We start from the raw sequence: 22,668 nt of genomic DNA, 5'->3' as shown, positions 1-22,668 counted from the left end.
CATATGTCACTCTATACAACACTGAGATTCATTAAACACTCAATAAATACTTTGAATAATAACCATACAGAATCAATGAAAGACTGCACCAATTTGGGTGTTTAACTGGTGTACAAAAGACAACAAACTGCGCAAATAGAAAAAGAAAGAAATAATAATAATACTTTAATAACTAATAAATGTCAAGAATATGGTCACCATGTTCTTCTTCGACACAAGTGTAACTGAAACCTGGTAAGCGGAGAGGTTAAGGATATCAGTGAACACTCCAGCCAGTTGATCAGCACAGGTCTTTAGTACTTGGCCAGGTACCCTGTCTGTGCCAAATGCTTTTCATGGGTTCACCCTCCTGAATGCTGCTCCAGCGTCAGCCTCAGAGACTGAAATCTCATTCTTGCTTCAAAATATTTAACTCTTCCTACCCTTTTGGCATTGAAATTCCAGTTGTTGCTGTATATACCAAGCCACGTTTCTTAGTATTTAATCTGAGGTGTCCACTGTTATTTGTTAGTAGGTCTCGTCTAAATATCCTCATTACCAGAAAGCTGGCAACATCATAAACAAATTCAATGGCTCAACTTTTTCTGGAAAACTGCACTTACATCAGGCCGTGTGCTGTATTCCAAATGTTTTCAAACTAATTCTTGATTGAATCCTGTACTGTGGTCATTTGAAAGTGCAGGAAAGCTGTTACAATGGAGCTCCCATCAGTTATCTGTGGACCCATTCAATCCAAACAGGGTTTCTTCAACTTAGAGCAAATGTCCAGTCATGAAGAAATGTCAGGCAAGCAATCCATTTCACCAGAAGAGTTGAAATATGAGAGTGAATAATTAGCATGAAGAGTATCGTCAGCCCCTCCTGTCAGTCAGCCAAACTTCTATCTATGCATGTATCCACCTTACATGCAATACCATGGGCTCTTATCTTGTTTAACAGCCTCATGTGTGGCACCTTGTCACTTTGTTAAAGTATCCACTGACTCTCCTTTGTCTATTCTGCCTGTAATTTCTTCAAATAATTCCAACAGATTTCTCAAGGAAGATTTCCCCTGAAGGAAACCATGCTGACTTTGGCCTATTTTATCATGTGCTTCCAACAGCCTGAAACTCATCCTTAGTAATGGACTGCAACCGCTGAAGTCAGGCTAACTGGCCTATAAAAATTTCCTGTCTTTTGCCTCCATCCCTTCTTGAACAGTAGAGTGACATTTGCAATTTTCCAGTTCTCTGGAACTATTCCCAAATCTGGTGATCCTTGAAAGTTAATTACTAATGCCTCCAGAATCTTTTCAGCTATTTCTTTCTGAACCTTGGGATGTAGTCTATCTGGTTCAGGTGACTTATCTACCTTCAGACTTTGTAGCCTCCCAATCACCTTCTCCTTAGTAATAGCAACTACACTGACTCACTTCCACAGCCGGAACATCTTTGGAACGTGGGAGGAAACGGAAGCACCCATGGGAAACCCATGTGTCCTTGGGGAGAACGTACAAACTCCTTACAGACATTGTCAGAATTGAACCCGGTTCATTGGTACCACAATCGCGTTACACTAACCGCTAACTACCGTACCTTAAAACAGTGATGTGTTCAGCTGTGTTCTCATGTTATTGAGAGGACTCAGATTTACTGGAAAAGATGTAAAGAAAATTTACAAGCATTGAAACTAAGTCTCAAGAGTGGTAGGGATTAAAGAGGGATGGGTGGCGTTACTAAACAGGGAAAATGTCATGGCAGTGCTCGGTCTGGACAGACTAGAGAACTTGTCTACTGAGGTGTTATGGGTGGAAATGAGAAATAAGAAAGGTATGAACATGTTAATGGGGCTATATTACAGACCACCCAAAATTCCCAGGGACTAAAAGGAACAAATTTGTGAGAGATCGCAGACTGTTGCAAGAAACATAAAGTTGTTATAGTAGGTGATTTTAACTTTCCAGTATTGACTGGGACTCCCATACTGTAAAAGAACTAGGTGAGATGGTGCTTGTCAAACGCGTTCTGGAAAGTTTCCTTTATCAGTACGTAGCAGTCCCAGTGAGAGAGAGTGCGATACTTGATCTCCTGTTTGGGAATAAGGAAGAGCAGATGACAGAAGCTTGTGTAGGGGAGCACTTCGCATCTACTAACCACAACGCCATTAGTTTCAACGTAAATATGGAAAAAGATGGGTCTGGTCCGCAGGTTGAGATTCTAAATTGGAGAAAGGCCGATTTTGATGGTCTCAGAAAGGATCATGCAGTGTGGATTGGGACAGGCTACTTTCTGGCAAAAGTGTACTTGGTGAGTGGAAGGCCTTCAAAAGTGAAATTTTGAGAGTACAAAGCTTGTGTGTGCCTATCAGAATAAAAGGTAAAGAGAACAGGTGTAGGGAACCTTTGATTTCAAGAGATATTGAAGTCCTGGTTAAGGTAAAAAGGAGGTTCAGAGCAGTTATAGGCAGGTCGGAACAATTGAGGTGCCTGTGGAGTATAAGAAATGGATGAGAACACTTCAGAAAGAATCTGGAGGCTAAAATAAGGCATAAAGTTTCCCTAGCAGGCAAGCTGAAGGAGAATGCTAAGGGATTCTATCGATATGTAAGAGCAAAAGGATTGCAAGGGACAAAATTGGTCCTCTGGAAGATCAGAGGAGTGGAGCCGAAAGAGATGGGGGAAATCTTAAATAATTTTTTTGCATCTGAATTTACTCAATGATGGACACAGAGTCAAAAGTAGTGAGCCAAAGCGATACAACTTGTCGTTGCTGAGGTTGCCAGAGTGAAGGTGTAAACAACGTCAAACTGCCTTAGGGATCCTGACTCTGGATTTCTTCCTCGAGGTTTACTCCAAAGCCTTTCCCATGGGTGGGTATGGCCACAGGGCAGTGGAGGTTTAAAATCAAAGTTTTCCTTCTCCTAGGCAGGCTGCCGTCCAAGGCTGACGAGCTCCATGTTGGAGCAATTTGTGTTTAAGCCCTCACCCCGAATCTGGCTTTCAGTTGGGTCCCAGTCACCCTTCCAATTATTATTGTTCAGATCAGGACACCACAGACAGGAAATCCCTCATAGATGGTCGGTGAGTGTCTCAGATAAGTTCAGGCCTGGGCAGCATTTCAAGTGAGAGCTCAAAGATATTCCAATGATCCCAAATTGACTTCCAGCTTGTATTAATATTCTTGTTGGAGTAGTTTTATGTGCATTTCATAATGTCATCGGTCACCCACTTTTCTTAGTAGTGTTTGACCTTAGTTCTATCCTTGCTGCTGTTGCCTCTAACCGTCTGACAAATCGACTCTGCTTCCTTCACCAGACAGCCGTTTCTCCCCATTCACCCTGCAACTAGGTGTTCTAATTTATGGTCTTGCCCTTCAGTTTTGTCTTAGATTATCTCATGTTCAGTTCTGCTGTACTTAGCTATATTCCAACATCTATTGTTTATCTCTGCTCCAGTTGGCCATGCCTTGTCATCAAAACACTTCCCCAATTTAAGTACAACACCATTTCTTCTCCTTGACTTTTCAGCCAGCTCCATTAGTGGTACTTAATGACTATATCACAAAACTACCCAATTTTCTTCTAATTCCCAGAGATTTCTTCTTCGGTGAAACCACCCACTGACATGGACATTTGTTGTGGACTAATTGTGTGAGCCACTGTAAATATGACATAGGAGAAATTGTTTCTGGTCTCTAGTGCTAAATGCACAAGAGAATATCAGTCACCAAATACCTAATGCTGAGGGGAGCACAGGGTGCAGCCGGTATTCCGGTGAACAAATGCAACTGGAAAACATCTCGTGCTTTCAGTCATATTAAAGTCTGAACTTTTGGAAACCATATCGTTCAGCCGATCAGCTGACATCTGGCAGATGCTTGTATATCGCAATGACCAATCTTTAAGAAAAAGAATTGAGAATATTCTTAATGCAACATTACCATATTGAATCAATAGTATTTATTATTATTTGTTGTTTATTATTGTCATAGTTCAAAGTTCAAAGTAAATTTTATTATCAAAATACATATATGTCACCATACACAACTCTGAGATTCATTTTCCTGTGGGCATACTCAGCAAATCTATAGAACAGTAACTATAACGGGATCAATGAAAGATCATCCAGAGTGCAGACAACAACAAACTGTGCAAATGCAAATATAAATAAATAGCAATAAATAACATGAGATAATGAGATTGGGTGAAGAGCCAATGAGATGGTACTTATTGTGGACCTATTGCTCCGGTAGGCAGATTGAAATGGATCCCAGTCACCTCTCAGGCAAGAGCTGATATGTTTCATTGCCCAGTTAAACAGCAAGTTCAACTGGGCAATAGTTATTGAGACAAGTCACCATGCTCTTCTTGGGCACTGGTATAACTAAAGCCTGCTTGAAACAGGTGGGTAACACACACTGCCAAAGCGAGAGGTTAAAAATCTCAGCCTGTTGGTTAACACAGGTTTTCAGTATGTAACCAGGTACCTCATCTAGTCTGGACGATTTCTCTGGATTCACCTTCCTGAAGGCAGTCCCCACGTCAGCTTCAGGTACTGAGATTAAAGGAGCATAACGAGATGTCGGGGTCCATGATGGTTCTTCCGTGTTCCGATGGTCAAAGTGAGCATAGACGTCACCGAGCTCATCCGGACGCAAAGCCCTGCTGTCTCTCATGTTGCTTGATTTAACTTTGCAGGAGGTGCTGGCATTCAAGCCCTGCCATAGATGTTGAGCACCCCTCACTGATTCAGTCTGGTCTGGAATCTCCACTTCACCCATGAGATGACTTGCCGGAGATCATACCTGCACCTCTTGTAGCTTTCTTGTTCTCCAGGCTTCAATGCCTCTGATCTGGCCCTCAGCAAAATTCTGATCTCATGTTTCATCCAGGGCTTCTGAACGAATGGAGAGACACTCATTTACAGCTGGTTTAATAAAGTATTATAACCATGGTGCATTCATTCATTCAGATCTATAGATGAGTGATTGAACACAGCCCAGTCCACTGACTCAAAGCAATTCCATTATCGCTCCGGCAACCATCTCTTAGTTCTCCCAATCTCTGGAGCCTTGCTTTTTAAGCTCTGCCTGTAAACAGGTAGAAGGAGAACAGCCAAGTGATCCAAGTTACCAAAATGCCGTCTGAGCAAGGAACAGTTGGCATTCCTTATCTTAGTATAGCAGTGGTCTAGTGTGTTGGGACCTCTGGTGCTACAGGTTATACGCTGGTGATAACTGGGCATGGTTTTCTTCAAACAGGCCTGGTTGAAGTCTTTGAATAGAATTTGAAATGCATTGGAACGGGCTGTTTCTTGTCTGCGGATGATATTATGCAGTGTTGTGAGTGCTTGATTATACTCGATCACTGGTGGTATATAAGCTGCCATCACGATCATGGATGAGAATTCCCAAGGTAAATAGAATGGTCTTCATTTGACCATTAGGTGTTCCAACTCAGGGGAACATGAGCTCAACATAACCATTTTGTCAGAGCAACAACGAGAACTGACCAAGATGCAGTGAAAGACATACTTTGCAATCCATCAATACACATAATTTCAAAACACAAGAACATTCAGGTGATTGGTTGTCTGCTGTATCCGACAATGACTTTTGAAATGTGCACAGGTTGGTTTTTAAAGTTGAAAAGTCATTCCACTGGGGCTTTTCCACACTCTCGATTTTGGAAGTCTGGGTCCGGCAGTATGAGTAGTCATCACAAATGGGGTCTTCCTTGGCTGCAGTGGATGATCATGACTTCCTCTGTGCCTTGTCGTGTCCTTTGCTCTCCACAAAGGTTTGCAAAACTGCCTTCCTGGTAGTTGGATCTCACTAATGATCTGACCAGAACTGACTTTGCATGCTGGGACGGGCACTGGGACGGGCACATCCCTATCTTAGTTGGGTATGAGACCTGCTAACTACCCTCACCCGCTTTAGCCTGCCTGTCAAAGAGGTTTGACGGGCTCTGGCCACTGTTGCATGCAAATAGCTATTTGGAACCACAGCTGAGTCACATTGAGGTAGGACAAAGGAAAAGCAATAATGGGATATGAAGTATAGTGCTACAGTTAATGAGAGGGTGCAGTGCAGGTAGACAATGAGGTTTAATGGCCATGATGAGGTGGAAGAGTTCATTATTAGCGTGGAAGTGGTTTGTCAAGGGTGTTATAACAGAGGGATAAAAACTGTCCCTGAGTTTGGTTGTGCACATCTTCAAGCTTCGGCCCAATGGACAGGGGTGGGGTGGGGGGAGAAGTGGGAATGTCCAGGGGTTGGATGTTGGATGATCAGGTTATAACAGTGGAAAGCAGAAAGGGGAGGTAGTAAAAAGGTGGATTTATGCCAGAACGTCTGCACAGTGCAGAGGTTTATAATGAGCAGCTTCAGACAGACAAAGGGAGGAGGAGGCAGCAAATCCAGTCTTGAACACATGATGGTCCAACTGGAAGGTTAAATATTTAGAAACATAGAAAACCTACAGTACAGTACAGCCCTTCAGCCCACAATGCTGTGGCGAACATGTCCTTACCTTAGAAATTATCTAGGGTTACCCATAGCCCTCTATTTTTCTGAGCTCCATATACCTGTCCAAGAATCTCTTAAAAGACCCTATCGTTTCCGCCTCCATCACCGTCGCCGGCAACCCAATCCACACACTCACCACTCCCTGCACAAAAAACTTACCCCTGACATCTCCTCTGTACCTGCTTCCAAGCACCTTAAACCTGTGCCCTCTCGTGATAGCCGTTGCAGCCCTGAGGCTATCCACACGATCAATGCCTCTCATCATCTTATACACCTCTATCAGGTCACTGCTCACCCTCCGTCGCTCCAAGGAAAAAAGACCGAGTTCATTCAACCTTTTCTTATAAGACATGCTCCCCCATCCAGGCAACACCCTCGTAAATCTCCTCTGCACCCTTTATATGGCTTCCACATCTTTCCTATAGTGAGGCGACCAGAACTGAAGACAGTACTTCAAGTGGACTCTGACCAGGGTCCCATATAGCTTCAAAATTGCCTGTCAGCTCCTAAACTCAATCCCACGGTGGATGAATGCTGATGCACCTTATGCTTTCTTAACCACAGAGTCAACCTGCGCAGCAGCTTTGAGTGTCCTATGGACTCAGACCCCAAGATCCCTCTGATCCTCCACACTACCAAGAGCCTTACCATTAATACTATATTCTGCCATCATATTTGACCTACCTAAATGAAACACCTCACACTTATCTGGGTTGAACTCCATCTGCCACTTCTCAGACCAGTTTTGCATCCTACTAATGTCCCACTGTAACATCTGACAGCCGTCTACACTATCCACAACACCCCCAATCTTTGTGTCATCAGCAAATTTACTAACCCATCCCTCCACTTCTTCATCCAGGTAATTTATAAAAATCACGAAGAGGAGGGGTCCCAGAACCGATCCCTGAGGCACACCACTGGTGACTGACGCCATGCAGAAGATGACCTATCTACAGTTACATCCTCAGAAACTTCAATCAAGCTCGTAAGGCACAACCTGCCTTTGATAAAGCCATGTTGACTATTTCTAATCATATTATACCCTCTCCAAATGTTCATAAATCCTGCCTCTCAGGATCTTCTCCATCAACTTACCAACCGCTGAAGTAAGACTCACTAGTCTATAATTTCCTAGGATATCTCTACTCCCTTTCTTGAATAAGGGAACAACATTTGCAACCCTCCAATCCTCCAGAACCTCTCCCGTCCCATTGATGATGCAAAGATCATTGCCAGAGGCTCAGCAATCTCCTCCCTCACCTCCCACAGTAGTCTGGGTACATCTCATCCGGTCCCGGTGACTTATCCAACTTGATGCTTTCCAGAACCTCCAGCACATCCTCTTTCTTAATATCTACATGCTCAAGCTTTTCAGTCTGATAGGAGAATATGAGAGCACTCGGAACGTGGTGACACTGTGGACCTAGTTCCTAGTGGAAATGGTGGATAAAGATTCAATGTCAATGTTTAAAAGTAATTTGAATAGGTAGATGGATGGGAAGGGTATGGAGGTTTATGGTCCAGGTGCAGTTGACCAGGTAGATTAATAGTTGTCATGGACTAGCTGAGCTGAAGGGCTTGCTTCCGTGCTGTCGTGTTCCATGTTCTCTCAGCAAAGACAGAAGGAAGATAGAAAACTATAATGAGCAACTTACCATGGAACAGGAGGCTGGAGCAGAAATGAATGATTCTTCTCATTGCCGTTTCAATAATTCGAGTTAAGTTTATTATCAAATACACCAATACAGTGAGGTACATGTTCAAGGAAATCACATGCTTGCTGCAGCATCACAGGCACATAGATTCCGACAACACATAGGACATAAGTTCTAATAAATTATACAGGGTAGTTTAGAAAATAACTTTGCAAAACAAGACGTGTGCAAAATCCACGTTTAGAAACGAGTGGCAGGTAGTCTGTCGTGTTCTGTGGCTGAGGTAGGATTAGGGTTGCCCAAGGACCGGATTGTTGTAAGAATCTGGTGATGTGGGAGTTCAGGCTTCTATACCGCATGGTAACAGTGAGAAGACGGCACCACCCAAATGGTGTGGATATCTGTTGACTAATGCCACAGATTATAAAGCTATTGACCGGTCCTGTGGAATCTTGACAGCAGAATCATTATGACCTTGCATCTTACTGTCTGCCTGCCCTGCACTTGCTCTATATATGTAGCACTTTATTCTTCATTCAGTCATTGTTTTCCCTTGAACTGCCTCAATTCACTGTTGTAAAGAAGCAATCTGTATGAATGGTATGCAAGGCAAGTTTTTCACTGCACCTTGGTACAGGTAACAATAATAAACCAATAAACCAATTTAATAAACCAAACTCCTGACTGGAACTCCAAATGAGAGGTGGAAAATCTTTAATTCAAATAAAGGTAACTTAATTTTTCTGGGGTTTTTTTGCCACTTGGAGAGCTTCCAGCGCCCCTATCCCACCTGACTCATCCTCTCCAGGGACCCTGAGTCATACTGCTCCTCATCCCACTCCAGGATGATCTGAGTGTCCTCTGCTCCCCCCTCTAATTGAAGCCCATCCCCCTGGTTCACCATGTTATCACATTGAACAACTTTTCCTTTCACTCATCTCACTTCCTCTAATTACACAGACATGAGAATCTGCATATGTGAGACTCTGCCTGTCACCTTGTGGTGCACAGGGAAAAGTCCTTGTCCCTCATCTACTCAGTGTCTCTTCCCTACCTGTTCCTCCACAGCGATAGCTGCTGCGTTACGCACCTGGCCACTCCAGACTCTGGGGTTTATATGCTCTGGTTCTCTGGAGTAAGGATAGCTGGTGCAGTCCCTTTAAAGACGCTGTCCCACTCCGCTAATTGGCAGCCATGTTTTGGTGCTAAGATTTAGATATTTTAAGAGCACCTGAACTCAGGTTTGGTGCTCAACTTGGTCCACTCTGCCATCAGAACTTTTATCTCATTTGGATTCTCGTCAGGTTCTCATCTCAGTCTTGAAATCATGTCTCGATTCTAGTCTCCGACACTCCAGCACATGGGTCCTTATCATCCTCGCCTAGGCCTCTCGTCACAGCACAATTCAGGCAACATGATCAGTGATAACATCTCCTCCTCGCTGACAATCAACACTGGCGCACCTCAGGAGTGTGGGCTTAGCCCATTGCTCTACTCTCTATATACAGATGACTGTGTGGCTAGGCACAACTCAAATACCATCTGTAAATTTGCTGATGATACGTCCATTGTTGGTATAATCTCAGGTGGTGACGAGAGGACATACAGGAGTGAGAAATGCCAACTGATGGAATGGTACTGCAGCAACAACCTGGCACAACATCAGTAAGACAAAGGAGCTGATTGTGGACTTCAGGAAGGGTAAGATGAAGGAACACACACCAATCCTCTTAGAGGGATCAGAAGTGGAGAGAGTGAGCAGTTTCAAGTTCCTGGGTGTTAAGATCTCTGAGGATCTAACCTGGTCCCAACATATCGAGGTAGTTATAAAGAAAGCAAGACAGCAACTATACTTCATTAGGAGTTTGAAGAGACTTGGCATGTCAACAAACACACTCAAAATCTTCTATAGATGTACCATGGAGAGCATTCTGACAGTTTGCATCACTGTGTGATATCGGGGGGGGGGGGGTTGGTGGGGGTGAGGGGAGCTACTGGACAAGACTGAAAGAAGCTGCAGAGGGTTGTAAGTCTAGTCAGCTCCATCTTGGGTATCAGCCTACAAAGTACCCAGGTCATCTTCAAGGAGCAGAGTCTCAGAAAGGCAACGTCCACTATTAAGGACCTCCAGCACCCAGGGCTTGCCCTTTTCTCACTGTTACCATCAGGTAGAAGATACAGAAGCCTGAAGGCACACCCTCAGCGATTCGAACAGCTTCTTCCCCTCTGCCATCCGATTCCTAAATGGATATTGAACACTTGGACACTACCTCACTTGTTTTTAATGTACAGTATTTCTGAGTTTTGCATGTTTTTTTAATCTATTCAAAATATGTATACTGCAATTGATTTACTTATTCATTATAACTTTTATTATTTATTTTTTTTTAATTCTCTCTTCTATATTATGTATTGTATTGAACTGCTGCTGCTAAGTTAACAAATGTCACGTCACATGCCGGTGATAATAAACCTGATTCTGATTCTGACATGGACCCAACAGGCTATAGAAAATTCTCGTCAGTCACAGTGAAAGATCTCAAGACAGGGCCTGGAGATACACAACTTCTGGGTCACCATGCGTCAACAGTCACTAGGAGGAAGCCAGATTCACTGGGGTGAGACCATTGGTCACACTGCGCAGCCCAATCCCAGGAGGACAAGGACAATTTGTAGTGCCTTGTTGCCATCGTCCAAGGATACGGTTTAAGATTTGGACTCTAATTTGGTCAGGTCTCTGTAGTTCAGATAAGGACCTCATCTAGGACTCTGTTTTGACGAAAAACTCTAGTGAACCTCTGGAGGAGACTCTGAGGTCTGCTGAATTACCCCCTGTACTGATTCATGATTACCGTCAACGTCACCCCAAGCAGCAAGAGCTGTTAATTGTCAGCTGTAGGGGAGGGGGGCCTTTTACGGTAAACACCCGACAGTCTCCAGTGTTTAGGTGCTCCGATTCTATGGAGTATGGGTAGTTGGTGCAGTCCCTTTAAAGATTCTGGCCCATTCCTCTAATTGGTGGCCATGTTTTGGTGCCAAGATTCAGTTATTTAAAGAGCACCTGAACTCAGGTCAGTGCTCAATCAAAAGCCTAATTTTGGTTCAATCTGCTATAATGCTTAGGATTTCTATCCGTTTGGATTCAGTGTAGTCTCATCAGGTTCTCATCTGGCATCTTGCCAAGAACTCTGTTCTCATCTCTGTCTCGAAATTGTGTAAAATATTACAGTACTGATTAACAGAAAGAAAATGTGATTAAAATCTGTCAGCGTATTAACAAGAGTAGTACTCAATAACCTGGAAAATTTGCCAATCTGGGTACCAGATTATCTGAGGTTTACTGTACTCATCCATTAGAAGGATCACAAGTTGTTGATGAATGAAAGGATTTGTTGAATGGAATTTGAAGGCATGATGTATGGTTCTTTCTAACATTTGTTGGACAATTTTTCAGATTTTTTGTGTAAAGGCAAAAAAATGGGTTTAAGGTTGAGTCAGTCAGGACTTAGTTAACTGAAAATACATATTCAAGGAAAATTAACTTACTCGTTCACTTATTTTTAGATTAGATTAGATTATGCGGACACACAGTCTTCTTTTATTGTTATTTAGTAATGCATGCATTAAGAAATGATACAATATTCCTCCAGTGTGATATCACAGAAACACAGGACAGACCAAGACTGAAAAACTAACAAAAACTACATGATTATAACACATAGTTACAACAGTGCAACAATACCATAACTTGATGAAGAACAGGCCATGGCACAGTAAAAAAGTTCAAAGTCTCTCGAAAGTCCCACATCTCACGCAGACGGGAGAAGGAAGAAAACTCTCCTTGCCATGCCCGACCACAGTCCGACTCTGAGTCGTCCGAAAACTTCGAGCTCCGATCAGTCCTCCGACACCGAGTACCGAGCACCATCTCTATCCGAACACTTCGACCTCAGCCTCGGTCGCCAGCAGCAGGCAAAGCCGGGGATTTTGGGGCCTTCCCTCTGGAGATTCTCAATCGCACAGTAGCAGCGGCAGCGAAGTGGCATTTCAGAAGTTTCTCCAGGTGTTCCTCTGTGCTTTCATGTCCGTCTCCATCAAATCAGAATTGTCCACGGCCCCTATTCAGTTACGGTTTTCAAATTATTTCCTGGAAATGTTTTTTTTCCAAGTTGAGAAACAAATGAGGTCGATCCCATTCTGTGTGCAATTCAACAATAATTGGTCCCTTTTGTGGAATTTCTGCTGCTGAATTGGAGTTGACATGTGCTCACTGTGAACGTATGGGTTTTGTATGGGTGCACCTGCTTCCTCCCTCAGAGACATGCTGAAATGGCCTGTCTGAATTGCACTTAGCCCATGGGCAAATGGTAACCCTGGGAATGCAAGGAGAGTAGCTTGCAAGAAATTGTTTGTAGGCGAGTGCGATTGCTCTTTGAGCCAGCACGAACTCAAGGAATAGAATAGCTTCCATCCATGTTGTAAGGAAATAAAAAATTCTGGTACCTATTTAACCTTTTAAGATGAAATTCAGTTGTGCTGAATAAGTTAGGACAATTTGAATATTCTTGTTGATTGTCCAAGTGAATTTAACCCAACCCAACAAAAACAGTTTATCAGGAATCTTCCACTACAGTGGGGTTTTATTTTAAAAGGATTGACTTTGGGTCAGCAGGGCACCTCTGGAAATTAACATTATCAGTTAGATCAGATAAAGCAGAACGGACAACTATCTCCATATTTCTTTCCTGATGTAAAGAGAAATAATTTCAGAGATACCGCTGCTCAGCTGAAAGCATTCTCTCTGGGATAAGTATCAATATATTATTATTTTCCATTATTTGTTAAGAATTTTAGTATATAAATTCAGAATAATCTCATTCATAACTTATGCTGTAACTAGAAGTTTAATGTTGAACATTAAACCTTTATACAGGAGGACGGAATTACACATTTACACCTCTGATCTTAGTGTTCTTCTTTCTTCAGCAATCTTTTTATTAATTTAAAAAAGTACATATATACAAACATGAGGAGAATTTTCTCAAATATCTGTATGGAAAATAATACATATGAAAGGTAAAATAAACATTATCAAGATCATACATAGTATATAATAAAAAATAAGATAATCAATTCTCTTATCATTTCATAAAAAGAAAAAAGATAAAGAAAATTTTATAATTTTTAAATATATAAAAAGCACTATTTTCTATAAACAAAAACAAAAAATAAAAAAGAAGAATAAGGCAAAAAGGGGACTGGGCAGCCCAAACTGAGATTAAAAGCAAGAAAAAAAGAGAAACTTTCTGATCAAATCCAAATAACTGGAAGAGCAATAAATCAAACCATATGAAAATGTTGAATAAAAGGTCGCAATCTTAGTGTTATCTGTAAACAAAAACAAACATCTCTTCATGCTTTCAACAAGTCATTGATTTTGTGCCCTGAATTTGTAAAGCAGATTTCTTGCAATTGTGGATTTAACTGTGATGTCAAGGTAAATGTTGATCCTTGCCTATTGTTGAAAGGATTCAGAGGCTTGAGAGATGGTTGGTGGTGGAGAGGCAGAGGTGAGAGTTTTATGGTGCCTTTATGAAAGTGAATGTATTTCTAGTCTGTGAGCCCTCCTGAACAAGCTTGATATAGTTGAGCCCGGACCTGGTTAAAAGGACAAACAAGTTCCGTGTGAGGCATGTTCCTGAAACAGCTGGGGAAATGTGAAGGTGAAAAAAATCACTGATGATCAGTAAATGAAGATGCTGCAAGACTGAGATAAAACAGAAATCCACTCCAAGTACCTTTACTTAACACATGTGCTTCCTGTCCCTCTGAGTGTTTACAGCTTTCTCGAATTATATGATTTTTGGAGGCAGAATGTGCCTTACAGGTTACAGCCAGAGTTGGGAAGACAGTAGCAAATGGGGAAATCAACAGTTGTATAAGATGCTGGAGCTCAGAAAGACTGTGAGGGTCAAGTTTATTTTAAGAGCAGATGTAAAACAAAGAGACGTGACAGAGAGGCCCAAGAGCTACCCGAGAAACAGTGTTATTCCTGTTGACAGGTGTAGTAGCTTCACAAGTAAAGAAACTGTATGGAATTTCATTTAGAGGTTTAAGTTTGTTGTTAGAAAGCAAAAAATATTTTTTTATTTATTAACAGAAATAGCCAGGTTTCTGTCTGAAATACCATTATTTTTGTGGTTTGGATAACTTCTACATTTGACATTTGAGTTCACCTACAATGCGCTATGAAGAAATACTTTTTAGTTCCTTCTTGGGTTTGTACCCCTGTGAGGAGACTCTCAACCACCTCATCTGTGCCTGTCTATGAAAAGAGTTTCACTCATCTTCGAATCATTTGTGAGCTATTAAACGACGTTCAGTGGTCAGTGCTGATGAGACTATGTCCCTAATGTGTTGGTTTACAAATGGATTTATGTGGGAGTTACTCAATATTCACAACAAATGCCCCAAAGCCATTAATTAGCACTTTCAATTCTTACTTGTACCTCTTTGTGAAGGATGAACTGAGCCAAACCATGGTTATGGAAGGGGCTGCAGAGATTTTCCAGGGATCAGTGTCTCCATTTCCGTGGAAGAACAGAATCAGCTTTGCTGTTCTTAGAGTGGACGTTAAATTGGGCAGCTGCTGACTCCATTCCATTGTCACCAGCCCCATCCCTCTCCCTGGCAGCAACCTGAAACTGAGTGAGATATTCTGCAATCTGTTGTCCTGCAATGAAGTTCAAGCTCATCACCAATTCCCCATGTCTCCACCCCGTAAAGTTCCTTGATGTGAGAACACTCTGCTTCTCAACTGATCAAACAGGCTCGAACCATGAAAAGGAAGTCTTGATTTGATATATGACGAGGACTTGGGGAAAAAGTCAGAATCATGAAGAATCAGCGTGATTGGAAGTTGAATTCTGATACAGTATATTTCCAATGACAGCCCCTCTGCTGGAAAAGAAATGGAACATTGGGAGCTTCCACAATGGACATTAGGAAATAAGAGATGGTATCCACGTAACTAATGAACTGCCCAGTCAGATAAAATTGGCAGATCAATTAGTTGCTAGGTTTTCCATTTCAAGACATCTATAGCTTCCCAAGACAACCAAGAGGAAATTTCCTTCAAAGAGATTTAAAAATGAATGTTAGCATTCTGTCATGGTCTGGTCCGTGAAGTCCGCATTCTGGTTCACAGTCCGGTCCATGGACTCAGGACTCCGGGTCTTCCGGCTGTCCCTTGTTTGAATTAATCATAGGCACCTGATTCCCATCTTCGGGCTTGCAATATAAGTAGCCTTGGGATTGAGTGTGGGCTGCTGGTTTGTCTTGTCAGTCCCCCTTGGAGCAACCTGCTGATGGAAGGCTAGTAAAACCATTTGTGATCTCTGGACGTGGTTGTAGGACCACCGCTTCATGAAGCCTTGTTGCCACTTGTTGGAGTAGTCTTTGAGGTATGGATTCGGCTGTTTCCCGGGCCAGCTAAGTGGCTGCCAGCCACTCCAAGCTAGGTAGGGAGCTGGCTGTTTCCTTAGCCAGCTGAGGTTACTGGCTGAACTGAGACTCGGAGCTTCCCCGGAGAAGAGGTGGAACTGTCTGTCGTTCTTTGGCGTTTGTCTCTTCTTGTCCTTGCCTCTGTGGGGTAAGCCAGGCCATTTTGCCTTTGCCCTGCAGGGGGATCTGTCTTGACTTGTCCTTGCCTCCGTGGGGTAAGTCAGGCCGTCTTGCTGTTGCCCTGCGGGGGGGTCATGTCTTGTCTTGCCTTGTCCTCGCCTCCATGGGGTAAGTCAGGCCGTCTTGCTGTTGCCCTGCGGGGGGACATGTCTTGTCTTGTCTTTGCCTCTGTTGGGTAAATCTGGCCGTCCTGCTGTTACCCAACAGATGGACCTGTCCCACCTTTGTGTGGAGAAGTTGAGTCCCGGCTTGTCTTAGGATAAGTCCCGGCTCTATGTCTATGTTCTGTCCTGTCTCATGTTAGTGTCGTGTTAAGGATGAGTTCCGGCTTGTTGAAGGATAAGTCCTGGCTCTATGTTGATGTTCGGTTCCCTGTCTGTCTCTGAGCTCCAAGAACCCAAGCCTCGACGGTCCCGCAGCCAAGCTCCAAGAACCCAAGCCTCGACGGTCCCGCAGCCAAGCTCCAAGAACCCAAGCCTCGACGGTCCCGCAGCCAAGCTCCAAGAACCCAAGCCTCGACGGTCCCGCAGCCAAGCTCCAAGAACCCAAGCCTCGACGGTCCCGCAGCCAAGCTCCAAGAACCCAAGCCTCGACAGTCCCGCAGCCAAGCTCCAAGAACCCAAGCCTCGACGGTCCCGCAGCCAAGCTCCTAGGACCCAAGCCTCGAGGATCCCAAGCTAAGCCAAGCCTCGAGGATCCCAAGCCAAGCCAAGCCAAGCCTCAGGACCACAAGCCAAGTCAAGCCTCAAGACCCAGGATCCCAAGCCAAGCCTCAAGACCCAAGACCCTGGCTTCAAACCAAGCCTCAAGACCCAAGACCCCAGCCTCAAGCCAAGCCTCAAGACCCAAGACCCCAGCCTCAAGCCAAGCCTTAAGTCCCCAGCCTCAAGCCAAGGCTCAAGACCCAAGACCCCAGCCTCAAGGCAAGCCTCAAGTCCCCAGCCTCAAGCCAAGGCTCAAGACCTAAGACCCCAGCCTCAAGCCAAGCCTCAAGACTCAAGACCCCAGCCTCAAGCCAAGCCTCAAGACCCAAGACCACAGCCTCAAGCCATGTCATGTCCTTGCCTGGTTCTGGGGTCTGAGCCGGAAGCAAGACCCAGGTTCTGGATCCTTGTCCAGTCTCGGGCTCAGAGTCCAAGCCTTGTCTCCTAGTCCTGTCATAAGGTGGGGCTGGGAACGGACCCAAGTGCAAGACACAGACACTGAAGTACTAGGGTCAGGACTAGGATATAGGGTGAGGGCAAGGACATGGACAAGAAAACCGGGAACCTGGAACAGGACTGGACAAGAGAGCTAGGAGCCCGGGCTTGGACTCCGAGACAGGACAAGGACCCAGTACCTGGGTCTTGCCTCTGGCTCAGACCCCAGAACTAGGCAAGGATGAGGCTTGGCTGGCAAGCAGGACGAGGCTGGAGTCTTCAGGCTTGGGACTAGGCAGGAAGCTGGAGTCTTCAGGCTTGAGGCTAGGCAGGAAGATGGAGTCTTCCTGTCACGTCCCTACTCTAGTCAAGTCCTGTTCCTTGTACTTCAGTGTCTGTGTCTCGCATTTGGGTCCGTTCCCAGCACCCCCATGTGACACATTCATTTTGAGAAGACTAGAATATAAAAGCAAAGATGAAATGCCGAGGCTTTATTGAATATTGAAAGGGCTTTGATAGAGAGGGTGTGGAGAGGATTTTTCCTATAATGGGGGAGTCTAGGAGCAGAGGGCACAGACTCAGAATAGAAGGATGCCCCTTGGGAACAGAGGAGAGGCAGAATTTCTCAAGGTAGGGGGTGGTGAATCTACGTAATTCATTGCCACATACAGCTGTGGAGGCCAAGTCATTGTTTATATTTATAGCTGAGGTAGATAGGTTCTTGATTAGTAATGGCATCAAAAGGTTGCGGGGAGAATGCAGGAGAATGGGTTTGAGAGGGATATTATCAGCTATGATAGAATGGCAGAGCAGACTTGATGGGCCAAAGGCCTAATTCTGCTCCTATGTTTTATGGTCTTATGGAAATACAATATAGGAATTTTAAAAATGAATGGAGATATCATGAACTATTCACTGAATGTTTGACCTCCATAGCTGGAAGGTGATGCTTGGTTTAGATTTCTTGACCACATGTAAGTTGACATTGAAAATACCAGCCAGGATCTAGTCTCATCCAAAGACGTTCCAGAGGGATCCTTTCCTCCATGATGCCCTGCTTGACTTGGCCATGGTCATCAACAGCAAACCACACCCCACCCCTGCCCCAAAAGTTCCATTCTTATGCAGAAGCTGCAACATCTGAGCCTGGGAGTTCATGGGCTAAGCCAGATGCTGGTGCAGGACTTGTTGATCCCTAGGGGACTCAGATGAGGCAGAAATCTGCTCCTTCAACCTCACACTTCCTTAATGTTGCCTGGAAGGGAAGACAGAATCACGGTCTCCTGGCTGGGCACCACCCCTGGGAGAAAGTCAGCACGGCCAGCTCTGCCCTCCCTAGCATCTCCTGTAGCAGCTCTGACGGTCTCCAGGTATTTTAGTTGCTTCCACATCTGTTGGTCACCAGATCTCTCCAAACCTAGACTACTGACCAGATTCAACCTGGCAGCTGTAACTAATTCCCTCTCCCACCTACCCACAGCCCAGTGTTACTAGTGTCTCCTCTCTGGAACTGCACCCCTCTGATTTGATCTTCTCCCACCCGGTGCCCCTGTCTGAGCTGGTGCTGTGTGGGGATGGGCTCAGGGGCAGCTCTTCTCCTGCCCCGGGTGGTACTGCCACCTTCAGGTGGTCTGTAGAAGACTCTTCCTCTACGGCATCAAATTCCACTTCAGGACGTTTGTGAGGAAACGTGGACACAAAAGAAGTAGCAGACAGTGGCCCCACAGTGTGCTTACCAGCACCTCCCACCACAATGACTGCAGATTTCTTCAGCAGCACAATGCTCTGCTGATCTGGAATACTGTACCTGATTATCAAGTGCAGACCTTTTTATCAACCTCGAGAGTTTACATGCATCATTGCTGTCGCAGTTTATGTTCCACCGGATGCTAATGCTGAAGTAGCCATGAAAGACCTCAGTGCTACTATTAGCAAGCTGCAGACATTGCATCCAGACGGAACCTTTATTGTCGCTGGGGACTTCAATCATTGTAACCTACGTACCGTGCTTCCAAGATTTTACTAAAATGTGCCATGCACCACAGGGGGTAATAAAAACTTAGATCATGTCTACACAAATGTGGCTGACACTTACAAAGCCACTACCCTCCCCCACCTGGGACAGTCTGACCATCTTTCATTGTTTCTGTTTCCCAAGTATAGCCCGGTCATTCAACATGTGAAACCCACAATGAAGACTATTCAGATCTGGCTGGAGGGTGCTGACTCTGCTCTTCAGCACCAATTCCAGCACACAGACTGGAGCGCGTTTGCTGCCCATGCCACCACAGACTCTCAGATTAACATTGATTTATACACCAACTCTGTCCTTGAGCACATCAACAAGTGTGGGGATAGAGCGACATCACGAAAACAAATAAAAGTTTTCTCCAGTCAGAAACCATGGATGAACAGAAAAGTTCACCTCCTGCTCAAAGCCAGAGATTCAGCCTTCAGGTCTGGAGACCGGGAGGCTTACAGCTCAGCCAGGGCCAACCTGAGGAGGGGAATCTCTCAGGCTAAACACATATACAGACAGAGAATCGAGGAGCATTTGAACTTCTCGGACCCCCGGCACATGTGGCGTGGTATACAGGTCATTACAGACTTCAAACCTCCTAGTACTGTGCCCCCTTCCAGCTCTGCTTCCCTCCCTGATGAGCTCAATTACTTCTACGCTCGCTTTGACCGAGAGAGCAAGGAGGTCACCCTCAAAGCGGATCTCCTACCTGGTGAACGGCCTCTCTCACTTTCCACCTCCGATGTTTGCGCCACCCTGAGCAGGATGTACGTACGGAAGGCAGCTGGTCCGGATCAAATACCTGGCCGTGCGCTCAGAGTCTGTGCAGGGCAGTTGGCCAGGGTCTTCACGGACATTTTTAATCTGTCCCTGGCCCAGGCAGTTGTCCCCACAAGCTTCAAGATCGCCACCATCATGTCAGTGCCGAAGCATTCCACTGCCATGGGCCTGAATGACTTCCGTCCGGTTGCACTCACCCCCATCATTGCAAGGTGCTTTGCAAGACTGGTTCTATCACACCTGAAATCCTGTCTGCCCACTACCCTGGACCCCCATCAATTTGCCTATTGCACCAACAGGTCAACAGAGGACACAATCTCCACGGCACTTCACTCTGCCCTAACCCACCTGAACAGCCCTAACTCTTATGTCAGAATGCTGTTCATTGACTTTAGTTCGGCATTCAATACTGTGATCCCCTCCAAACTGATCAGCAAACTTCGCCAGCTTGGTATCAGCTCATCCCTCTGCAATTGGACCTTAGACTTTCTGACCAACAGACCCCAATCAGTTAAGTTAGACAGCGTCTCCTCCTCCACTCTCACCCTGAACACCAGCATGCCGCAAGGCTGTGTGCTGAGCCCTCTTCTGTACTCCCTTTTCAACTATTACTGCGTTCCTGTACATGGTCAATAATCAGGTTTGCAGATGACACCACATCAGATGGGATGATGAGACGGCCTACAGGGACGGGGTCCAGCACCTGGCCGAGTGGTGTGCCGACAGTAACCTGGCCCTTAACACCCAGAAGACCAAGGAGATCATTGTGGACTTCAGGCATGCTAGGAACCACACTCACGTCCCCACCTACAACAACGGCGCTGTAGTGGAGCGTGTATCAAGCTTCAAATTCCTTGGTGTCCACATTTCCGAGGATCTCACCTGGTCCCTGAACTCCTCCATCCAAATCAAAAAGGCGCAACAGCGCCTTTATTTCCTGTGGATCATCAAAAAAGCTCACCTCTGTCCTAGGATACTGATGGACTTTGACCGCTGTACCACTGAGAGCATACTCACCAACTGCATCTCAGTGTGGTATGGCAATTGTCCCGTATCGGACCGTAAAGCACTCCAGTGTGTGGTGAAAACTGCCCAGCGGATTATCAGCACCCAATTGCCCACCATTGAGAACATCTACCATAAATGCTGCCTGGGCAGGGTGAAAAGCATTATCAGGGATGCATCTCACCCTAACCATGGACTTTTTACTCTCCTCCCATCCAGTAGGCACTACAGGAACCTCCGCTCCCGCACCAGCAGGCACAGGAAGAGCTTCTTCCTTGAGGCTGTAACCCTGCTGAAGCTCTCATCACAGCACTAAGCAGTTTTGCACTCATATTGTACTGTCTCAGTACTTTTATATTTGTGTGCTGTAGCACTTACTTTTTATTCACAGTTATTTTGTAAATAACACTATTCTTTGCATTTCTGGTCAGATGCTCACTGCATTTCATTGGCTTTGTATCTGTACTTGGCACAATGACAATAAAATTGAACCTAATCTAATTTAATCTAATCTAATCAATGTTCTGTTGAATTACATATAATTTTTACACACCTAGATCTTTGCACCAACATTCCAGACACCCAAAATGAACGTTAATCACCACTGTCTCTGAGCCCACAGAAAGGCCAAACGATTTAGCCCATGGAAAAAAACCGAGCCCAGGATTACCCTTGTTCTGAACTTCATTTTAAATTACAATCCACATTCAGATCTGAAGACTGGTCATTGTTGAAATTTGCTATTTTTCCATTATGTACTCCAGAATACACCCTAACAGTGGAAGTTGGAGTGCAGTACTTGGTTGACAGAGAAGGGTATGGTTCCGAGGAGAGGTCTTGGGCAGTGTTCAGTTACATCTTGCATACATCTATGAGTTCCACCAAACCCATCTGGATCATCCTGGGCCGTCGGGAGCTGGCCGTAAGTGGGGATGGTCCTGTCAGGCCTGCTCTTGCTGACACTTCCCTGCATGCACAAGCAGACACTTCCCATCACCACTCGCTCTAGACTTATTACCTTCTTCACTCATCGAACCCTCTGGCCACAAGCAGTTGCTCTTAGGTTTCACTCTCCCTGCCTAAAGATGGCCTCGTTGCCTGTTGTGTTTATTTTCTGTTCCCCTTGTCTTGTGGCCCTTGTGGCTTGTTATTTTGTGGTCTATAATTGAAGTTATTATTCCTGCTAAATTGTCTCCATCGCTCTGCTTTTGAGTCAGACCTCTACATTTCCTGACATGAACAGGTAGCAATGGACACCCAGGATTAAAGACCAAATCATGTGGCTTAATTTATGAGCAATAACAGCAATTTCTGTGGCAAAAGAGTACTGTTTCCATTTGAACAAATTCGACAATGACACCCCGTTTGCAGACTCTCACACAGTGATGAGATGCACAGAAGTGAGAGACATTGGCTGTCTGAGCAGTGTTAGACCTTGCTCTCGATGTTAGCAGGAGCAAATAGTTCATTGTGGACCTCAGGAAGGGGAAATGAGGAAAACCCAGACCGGGGTTCGTTACGGGATCAGCAGCGGAAAAGGTGAGCAGCTTCAAGTTTCTGTGTGTTGCAGAGATACTTTTCCACTGGTGTTTGGCAAAGGGTTCATCCTCCCTCCCCTTAACCCGTTCTGGGGATATTGCACATGCACACTGTTTTCCATGAACCAATATTCTCATTTCATTCCCTTTGTTTCAGTATTCAGGGAGTTAACTGTACCCGGTCCTGGTCCTACAGCTCTTAATATAGTGCCCGTGAAGTATCTCCCACCCCTTCTCATGCACATTTTAGTGGAGAATACTGCCCCCACCTTTGCCACAGTGGATGGGTAAACGGTGCAGAACTGGTATTTACCTCTGGAATCATTTGCTGCCTCACTT

The 22,668-nt window shown here is 44.8% G+C and overlaps 1 protein-coding gene across 1 annotated transcript in view; it reads left to right on the top strand.

The window, feature by feature from the left end:
- The first annotated feature begins 4,555 nt into the window (after positions 1–4,555).
- Positions 4,556–22,668, top strand: part of LOC140210423 (adhesion G-protein coupled receptor G2-like) — a 65,151-nt gene continuing 47,038 nt past the window's right edge. Inside the window, exons 1-2 of the mRNA XM_072279376.1 lie at positions 4,556–4,598; positions 21,556–21,713. Of these exons, the coding sequence (XP_072135477.1) occupies positions 4,556–4,598; positions 21,556–21,713 (201 nt within the window). The remainder of the gene's footprint in view (positions 4,599–21,555; positions 21,714–22,668) is intronic.

This window comes from Mobula birostris, chromosome 15 (genome assembly GCF_030028105.1).
Source record: "Mobula birostris isolate sMobBir1 chromosome 15, sMobBir1.hap1, whole genome shotgun sequence".
Classification (NCBI taxonomy): Eukaryota; Metazoa; Chordata; class Chondrichthyes; order Myliobatiformes; family Myliobatidae; genus Mobula; species Mobula birostris.
This window is presented reverse-complemented; position numbering and strand designations above follow the sequence as displayed.